The sequence below is a fragment of the Drosophila albomicans genome, chromosome 2R (assembly GCF_009650485.2).
Source record: "Drosophila albomicans strain 15112-1751.03 chromosome 2R, ASM965048v2, whole genome shotgun sequence".
Taxonomy (NCBI): domain Eukaryota; kingdom Metazoa; phylum Arthropoda; class Insecta; order Diptera; family Drosophilidae; genus Drosophila; species Drosophila albomicans.
In genome coordinates, this window is record NC_047631.2 from 27245677 (window position 1) to 27254941 (window position 9265).

General features: G+C 39.1%; 1 protein-coding gene across 1 annotated transcript; it reads left to right on the forward strand.

Annotated features, from left to right (window-relative positions):
- Positions 1-1088: 1088 nt before the first annotated feature.
- Positions 1089-2101, forward strand: LOC117573401 (trypsin eta). The gene has a single exon (XM_034256603.2). It carries the CDS (start codon positions 1090-1092, stop codon positions 2062-2064), a length of 975 nt encoding a protein of 324 aa, XP_034112494.1. The 5' UTR covers position 1089; the 3' UTR covers positions 2065-2101.
- The last annotated feature ends 7164 nt before the right edge of the window (positions 2102-9265 follow it).

Below are 9265 nucleotides of genomic sequence, written 5' to 3' on the forward strand. Positions count from 1 at the left end.
ATAAGCTCTATGCGAGCCACTTCAAACTTTATGGCATTTCATTCGTTGCGAACAGATTTTTAAATTGTTTAAAAACTGCCTGTGAGCTGGGTCACGCTACGTATACGCAATGTGTCATGTTAACCCATGAGCCGAAAGTCGAATGGCAGCAATTTGTAAAGTTGCCATAATGTAAGCTGGCAGTTTATTAAATTAAAATATGTCACACCATTCAAAAGGTGCCTGGCGATTTGCAAAATTGTATTGCCAACTGCTGTGAGCCATCCAGATAACTATGCAGGTGACAACATGATGTTGCTTGCTCGCTCTCGCTTCCTCGCTCTCTCTCTGCATGATTTTGTATGCAACACTGCGACAGATGCGTGACAAAGCATTTCGTTTTGCATGCCAAGTCAATCATTCAATTGGCAAAAATGTTCTAGTACAACTTTCTTCTATGATTAACTGAAATTGTCGTGACGAATATTTTACGACACTCGAGTATAAAAATGCATTTGCATATTTAAAGAGCACACACTCAACCACACACACATTCAGTGAGTTCACCAAAGTGTAAAGAAATCTTAAAGCCCCAAGCAACATGGTTGTAAAGAGTCTCGTTGGTGATTACCGAGTATTTCATTCAGTGGCAATAAATCAAAGTGTCTAAAATGGCATATATAAATTTTCATACTGAAAAAGGCATTTGCGATGAAATTAACACCGCTCCAAAAGGCGGGTCTAGGCCATGAGCATGTATCCGTATACGAGTATGTGTTTTATGCACATATCGCCGCTGTGATTAATGCTAAGCTTGCAAAACACGGCGGCGTACAACACGGCGTATGCGTAACATTGTAACATCGTTACATTCCGTTGAATGTCTTTATTAATGGACGCTGATTTTCACATAAAGCAATACAAGCGAATAACTAGCAAGTGAGAAAGAGTTTTTGATTCTTAGCTGAGAAGCAGTATTTCGTAAACGAAATTGTTCTTTTAACGCTTGAACACTTTAACTTAATTTAATGCCAACTTATTGTGAAACTAATGAAATTTGTTATGAATTTAGATTCTATTTATTAACGACACTGTTTAGTTTCGTTCAGAATGCATTTGCATCGAGTCTGTACAGCGCTTCTTTGGGTGTTCCTTAACTGCCAAGTGAATGCTCAGATTGATGCTGGAAGGACGTTGATGATTGAGGAGACTGTCCATCGACCAACGTACTACAATAAGGCCCACAAGAGTTCTGCACACGTGGACTATAATCCCCAGCTATTGGCATTACGCGATGCCAAGCCGAAAAAAGAACCTCGCGTTGCATTGCCATCCTTTGATCCCAAAACGGACTTAAGCTATTATGTTAATGTTCTGGATCGTGGCTCTGTGATATGTGCTGGAGCTTTGATCAGTCGTCGCATGGTTGTCACCTCCTCGCGTTGCTTTCTGCCACAGCCGACAGAGCCCACCAGAGAATTCAAGGCCGAGGATTTGAGAGTGGTGACGGGCAAAGATTTCGCAGATGGCGCACATAAAACATCGCAAGTCATTGCATTCTACATGCCAGTGGAAAAGGAAGCAGGCAAAGGTGTGCATAATATTGCACTCCTTGCGTTGGAACAGAAGCTGCAACGTGGCGCGTATCGATATATTCCGCTCTACAGTCGACTGCCGCCAAAAGGAACACCAGTGACAATGTCCTTTGTGGATCATCAGTCGCATGACATCACTCTGTACGAAAGCAAAGTGTTGTCCAACGAAAGCTGCAAGCAAACCTACGAAGATTATGGCAAAATTCATCTGCCCTTTAACGAAGAGTTCTTCTGTGTGGCCAACAGGAAAAAGGCTGGTTGCAGCACTCGGCCAGGCGATCCGTTGATCATTGAGAACAAGTTGGCTGGCATCAATTTGTATGGCGAACTTTGCGATGAGCTGAAAGAGGGACGCAAGGCGGATGTCTATTATTCGCTGCGGCATTCGGTGCCATTCATACAGCGTTCAACAGATTTGTTGAGAGCTTTTACGAAATCTGGTCCCTACAATAGTTCAGCAACAACGCCTAGAACCACACTTTATCCTTAATAAAATGACTTCAGATTTTGAACTCTGTTTCTTTTAAGGCAATGTTATTTTTGATCTTAATCATTTGCTGCGCATAAAAAATTAGATTGATCTGAGTTGTTATGAGAAGGCACATAATAATGTCTTGTTTGTGCGCTGCAAAAGCTGTAACAAATGGATTATTGTGGGTAATACATTACTCTATAAATGTACATACATTCTTACATATAAAAGAGTCATTTCTGTTGTGTGTGCAAGAATTTTACTAGAGAATTTTTTGCTTCCAGTCATGACAGCAGCTTGTGTAGCTTGTGTTTCGTGTGCTCTGAGCTTGAGTTGAGAGAGCAAGCGGGCCATTGTTTTAGGGTCATTAAGGTGTAAATTATACTTCTAATTAGCCATTAAGCAGCATCAGCCAGCAGGCAGCAAGCAGCAAGCAGCATGAAGCATGAAACAGGCAGGCACCCATCGAGTGCGGTGGTCTTTCAGCTTTCCACCTTCTCGCACAGCTTGAGTGCTGGTGAAACTATAAAAATGCAATAAAATCTAATGAGCATACATAATGTGAAAATGAAAATGAAAAGAAGTAAATTTAATCAGCTTTAACATGATTTTAGCATAGAACATGACATGCATCTTACCGTTTGCTAAATCCTTTTGTCGTTGCTCATTACCTGCTCCTGGTTTTGAGTTCACACACACGTAAAGAAAGAGACCTGAACTAAAAAATAGTAAAGTACCTGTTTATTTTTTCTTGGCTGCTTTAAATCTGCACAAAAGGCAAAGGCAGCGCAGAAGGCGGCAAACACATGAAACTAGCTGTAGGAAGGAAAAAAATGGAAATAGACAATGCACTAGAGTCAATACCAAATGTGCGAGTGACTGTGAGTATCTGCAATCCTTTGGCCCATACTAGTCGCAGGCAAAACAATAACAACAACCATAAGAATGCCATATGAGAAAGACAAAAAAAAAGGAGCAGAGAAAATAGTTAGAAAAAATATTGAATTCTTGCGAAATAAATAAAGTGAAGAGGAAGTGAAGAGATGCACGATACGATGCGAGTGAAATGGCAAACGGGCAACTCTACTGCCAGACAGACTGTTGGAGCAGAAAATCGAAAATTTATACAAATAATATGTTGAAAGCGCAGAGACAGAACGAGAAAGAGAGAGAGAGAGAGTCGAAGCCAGAGCCAAAGCCTTGCTTGCCGTGGCTAAGAGAATGCCAGCGACAACGTGGCAAAGGCGTCCAGGAAATGTGCAACGACAACGACAACAAAAGGAGCAGCGCGTTTCCATTGCCAACGTATGAAAGATTTCTATGTATGTGTGTGTGTGTATGTGTGTTAGAGAGGTAGTGTGTGTGTGTGTGCGTGGGTGTTTGCTATGGCTAAATTTGCATTTATTTTCTGAGGGCATGTTCAAATGTGCAACGAACTGTGTTTGAGTTGAAGACAACGCTCACTGGGGCAGCAGCAACAGCAAAGACAGGAGTAGCGGGGGGCGGGGGTGGGGGGCAGTTGCCGAAGTGCGGCACGCTTTGTGGCAGGGGCAGTCGAGTGGTGCAATCAAAGAAGATGCCGCTGCCGCCAGCAGTTAGCGCCCGTTGCCAACGCCCCGCTCACTCTTGGCGTTCTCATGTCCAAACAGCTTAAGACAAATGCACAAACACGCCGCCAATACAAAGGGAGAGAGAACGAGCGAGACTGACAGAGAGAGCATGCGAGAGAGAGAGAGAGAAAGAGCGAGATATATCTTCGTACATTGCAAACTGACCCTTGAGCAAAAACCTGTAACTGAGCTGGAGCAAGCAGCAGAGGCAAGAGAGGTTTGACTGGCTTTGATTTTACTGCTGTTCTCACATTTTAAAGCATTTTGATGTTTGATGTGCAAAATTGAATTTGCCCTTTTGCTGTTCCGCATTTAAAAACTTGGCTACCGAAAATGCATGTAAATCGTGAACAATATACGTACAAAAAATAAAAGACCAAACAACAAAAAACCGAGCGAAAGCTAACGACGAGAAGAAAAGCGAGGAAAACGTTGAGCTGTCACGCCCACTTGCATGTTTCTCTGATTGCGTCATGTTGCATAATGAGCTGTGAAGCAGCCGAAAGCATTTCTGCAAGCTCTCGACGCTCTCCTTTTTTGTTTTTGTGTTTTTTTTGTATGCTTTCTCTTTGCCGGCTCACATGGCGTATGAGTGACATTTAATTTACGTCGTTTGTAGCAATATCAAAAGCAATTTGTGTATGCGTGTGCGTCTGTGTATGTGTGAGTGTGTGTGGCAAATACCTAAAAGTTAAATGAAATTAAATTAAGCACACATATTTCGTTGCATCATTAATGAATCCATTTCGTTTACTACAGATTGCATTCGCATTGAATTCGCCACGAATTCTCGGTCAATATTTTGTGATCTTAGCATCAATTATGTAACCAAAACAAAACATAATCACCAGTATCGGCAGTCTTTCTCAGCATGCAAATGGAAATTATTTATTTGGTGGCCTTATTCAGTTCCTTACCTTTCGCAGGTTTCGAAAAGTTATATCCCAAACGGGCACTAAAAGCGACCCAAAAAAAGCAGCGGACCAACGGACGGACGGATGGACGGACAGACGGATGGGTTTGGTAGCTTATGGACGAACGTTACCCGCATCCTGGCACGCATTTCACAGCTAATAATAAATGACCCGAGGTTGTCGACGGCAACGTTTTTCAGCTGAGCACGTACGCATAAATTTCAACGCGATGCGTCAAGCCAGAAGCTTCAACACGTGTATGCTTGCCATACACTGAGAAAAACACGCTACTATTTCTATATAACATAGAAGCTAACTTATTAGCATCGTATCGAAATATTTGATTTTTAATATAAACACACCTCCATCATGAGAAATGCACAATTAATTATCTATACGAACACAGAGACTATAAGTGATAATTCCTAAAAATTTGATTGCGATCAAATAAACATTTAAGAAATAATAATAAAACAAAACGGCTGCTACTATCGGGTTTTAATTCCTTTGGTATATTTTGTACTTTATGGTATATTTTAAATATAATGGCGTATCGATATTCAGTATTTTTTTGGTATATTAGTTTGGCATATAAATGATATAAATGTATGTACATATTTGAATGTAATTATATATTGATATTTAGTATTGTGTTCGGTGTATTAGTTTGGTATTTTATTGAAAATGTGTAGCGGGTATCTCACAGTCGAGCATACTCGAATGCATTCGGTATTAAATACATAATTTAATCGTGATTGAGGATAAAATCCAATATACATAAAGCATTAAATTTAAGCTACAAAATTCTCTAATAAATAGACTTTCTTTACAATTTGAATCTTTATATTAGTGTTAAAAAAACGTCGCATAATAAGTATTTAATAAAATAAATTGTAATTTAATTAAGTGGTGTATTTATTCCGTATTTTTTTCTGTGTATGTCTCATATAATTCGGCCTTTTTGGACCTGCTGCAGTTGCTTTACACCCTTGGCTTGCAAATAGATGTGAGCGAGCGAGTGTTCTCCTGTTTCTGTACCTTTTCCTGTGCCAGATCTTATACGTTATCCCTTAAGCATAATGACCGGCAATTACGGCCGAGGCGAGGAGCAGACGTCGAGTCGGCTTACAGCATTGTAAGCATATGTCTGTGATGTTATGTGCCATGTGTAACATATTCTAAATAATTGATGAGCGAATGTAGAATGTAGTGCGACTCGATTCTGTCGCTCTTCGTTGTGTCGACGGACTGCCAACTTTAAAACGCGTGCAGCATTTGCATAAAAAAGGCTTTTGACTACTGCCCATCAATTAGACGGTAGTCGACGGCTGTCACCACCAGATGTAAATGCCTATCTAGCCCTGTCTGGCTTGTCGCCACTCTTCCCGGTTCCCATGCATACATCACAAACACTTCAATTTCCGTCTGTCTATCGAGAAGACTTCTTCATTTAACTGACATCCTTTTTTGGCCGCCGTGACTTTCCTATGGATAGCAATTTTAATCAACGTAAATTAATTATTCTTGCTCTACGTCGCTTTACAGTTTTTTCATTCGACATTCGAAATTTTTTATTCTGTCATTAAATGAAAGATATTTTTCGTTTAATTCTATAGCAAGTATAACATTCAGATGTTAGTACTATCTAAATTCAGCAATGGTTAATTCAAGATATTGTCAGGGTATTCCACAGATGGTACGAATTTCAATATACTTGAATTTTCTGGTTTATTTTAATTTATTTTAGTTAATTTGCGTTAAATTTCACACATTAAATCTGGAAAATCTTGTCACAATTTGGAACTAATAGAATAGCTTTTAAGGGTTACGATTGCGTGTTTAGTTTCAGTTTCGTTTAAAATGCAACTGAAACAAGTGTGTATAGTCCTTTTCGTTTTGGTGCTCGGTGTTCAAATGAATTCCGGAGTGTTTCAAAAAATTAAAAAACAGTTCGAGATATTGAGACTTGATTTAGAGAAGTTAGCAGAAAGTGTTTTATTACCAGGCATTATTACCAAGCCAATATTACCAACGCCATCGCCACGTTTACTAAAGCTAAGAAACAATCTGAACGAAAATGCAATTGGAATATCTAAAGAGCCCAAAGTGAAATTTCCGGGTACAACTGAAAAGGTCCCTTTACATATCTTTTTAAAGCGATTTAACTACGAGGAGCCTGCTCTAAAATTTCGTTGGATTCCAGTAATTGTTGGAGTAATTATCGGAGGAATGCTTGCGCGACGGGAGTCTTCTTCGTTATTTGACTCGAATAATCAAATAAAAGGCATAGATGGAACAGCTCGCTATTGCCAGGATGCTTTAAAACCATACGGGAAGATCGAATTCAAGTCTTACACCCGTAGCGGTGAATTTATTCAATCAGCACAGGGAACTGTGCTGTCTTTGAATGAGTGCAAAAAAAAACTGCATGATAAGGATGGTGAAATTGTAACGGACGATTCAATCTGTGTGCAGTATAAAAATAAAAACAGGAAATGTGAGTCCGGCTTTGGAATTCCTTTGATAATCAATGACCAACTTTGTGCTACGAAACAATTGAACCACAATTGTGGGAAAAGAAAAAGTATCGCAGTGTTCAAACGTATCCAGAACTATGACAAATATATTAAGAAAGAAAATTAAAACTTCATGGTCATATTTAAAATGTTAAAATACCTAAAAAATAAATTAAAACTAAAAATTATGACTAGCAAATTCGGTACAACTTGATCAAGGAAAGAGTTTTTAGTACATTCATGTAATTTCTATAACGGTTGTCTTCAAATTATATATTTCACTATTCTAAAAATCTGGAAATTTGTAACTGGTTATGTCAGACTTTTTGTTTATAAGAATAAACTGTTGTATCACATTGATTTTTCATGGTTGTTAACTATTAAAAATGTGGTCTGTGAAACAGTGTGATTTTAGTTTAAAATCAACGTTTGAGTATGACACCACTTCGACTATTTGTGTTAATATTAATGACACTATTTGCTTGCCCCGAAACTCTTCAGAGGAAAAGCGATCGATAAGAGAATCGATGCTTGTTTTGCCAGTTCATTTCCTCTCAGCACAAAGTTATAATAATATATAATCTTTTTTTTGTGAACGGTACAAAAAAATATTTAATTGCGGTAGAATCAATCAAATTAATGGCAAATATCTGCTAGTATGTTAGAAATTGTAAAATAAGGACAGGTATTTGAGCATAGACAGAAAATAGTAGATAGATTTACTACAATCACAATTGCTGTATGTATGTGTGTGTGTGTTGTGAATAATGTCACGAGGAATTCAATGGTCTCTGACTGTCTCTGAGCTGGGAGCCTGCTCACGGCATTTGTTTCGTCAACAAAAAACTTTGCTAACTCAGATATGAAGTGGCACCAACGTCACCGTTGGCAGTAGCAGCAGAAGCAGCGGCAGCAATGTCGATGAGGCTGACTGAGGTTGTGGATGGAGTAAAAACCTTTTGTATTGCAGCGATAATGTCATCAACTAAAGTACTCCGTCGGGCATAGTGAAAAGTTCTAGTCAATCGAAATAAAGCACATAATACGATGATACGGGGAAAAGCAATGGACAGAGTGTAGAGGGTGCTAGAGACAGAGACAGAGACAGAGACAGAGAGATGAGAAAGAGAGTCAGTCATTGGCAAATGGAATGGCACATGGAAACTGTGTAAACATCATTAAAATGTTTTCTTCTTTGCCCAGCAAATGGGAAATCATTCAAATTATATTTTTTTGTCTGCTTCTTCCGTGTCCCTTTGCAGTCTTGTTTTCGTTTTGGTTTTTTTCGTTTTTCGTTTAGTCGTTTTTAATTTCAAGCACATTTCCAGATTAATGTTTGATATTCACTAGATTTTAGGCACAACTTTATCCTTTAAATAAATCGAACAAAAAGGCGCAACCGCATTCATATAGTATCGTAAGAAGGGGGCTTGGCAAACAAATTTTGTTTTGGCATTCTTTTGTTATGGTCTGGCTAAAATAATTGTGTTGCAGGCATATTTCAAACTAAATGCAAAACTCGCGTTTGTCTGCCGAAAAACGCCGAAAAACTGGTGCGAAACCTCAATGAAAATATCTCAGAAAAATGCGGCTGGCCGCAAAGAGAATACAAGCCAACAGAAACAAAATGAAAGCAAAGCTAAAGCGTGGAAATTTGCTTTGGGAATCTAAAAAAAAAGAGGAAAAAAAGAAAACATTTGTATGTGTGCGCACGTTCTTAACATGTGGGTAAGCATGAGTGTGTGTGTGTGTGTGTGTGTGCGTATTGGTGTTGGTGTGTGTGTGTAAAATTTTACGATAATACGCAACAATTTCGAAATGAGTGCGTCCCGCGGAGTCCCGGAGTCTCGAGTCCCGAGTCTCATTGAGCCTTGAGCCGTGAGTGCAAAGAAAGCAATTTCCTCAATATTCTTTATGGCGAAAGCACGACTAAAACCAAGAGCCTTGGGGTAGGGTAGAGGTGAATGTTGGCAGTGAGACAAAAGCTGTATAAGTATATGTATATAGTATACTCGTACTCGACGACGACGTCGACGACTGCGTGGAGGCATAACAAACACTTTCGTTGCTTTTGTTATTATTTTCAAAGTTCCATAAGTCGACTGCTAATAAAATTTTAGAAGCTCGGCTGTTAACATTATCATAACGCACACACGTACTGTATGTGCGTATGTGTAAG

Coding starts and splice junctions, on each gene's coding strand:
- LOC117573401 (XM_034256603.2), top strand. CDS start 1,090: ATGCATTTGCATCGAGTCTGTACAGCGCTTCTTTGGGTGTTCCTTAAC.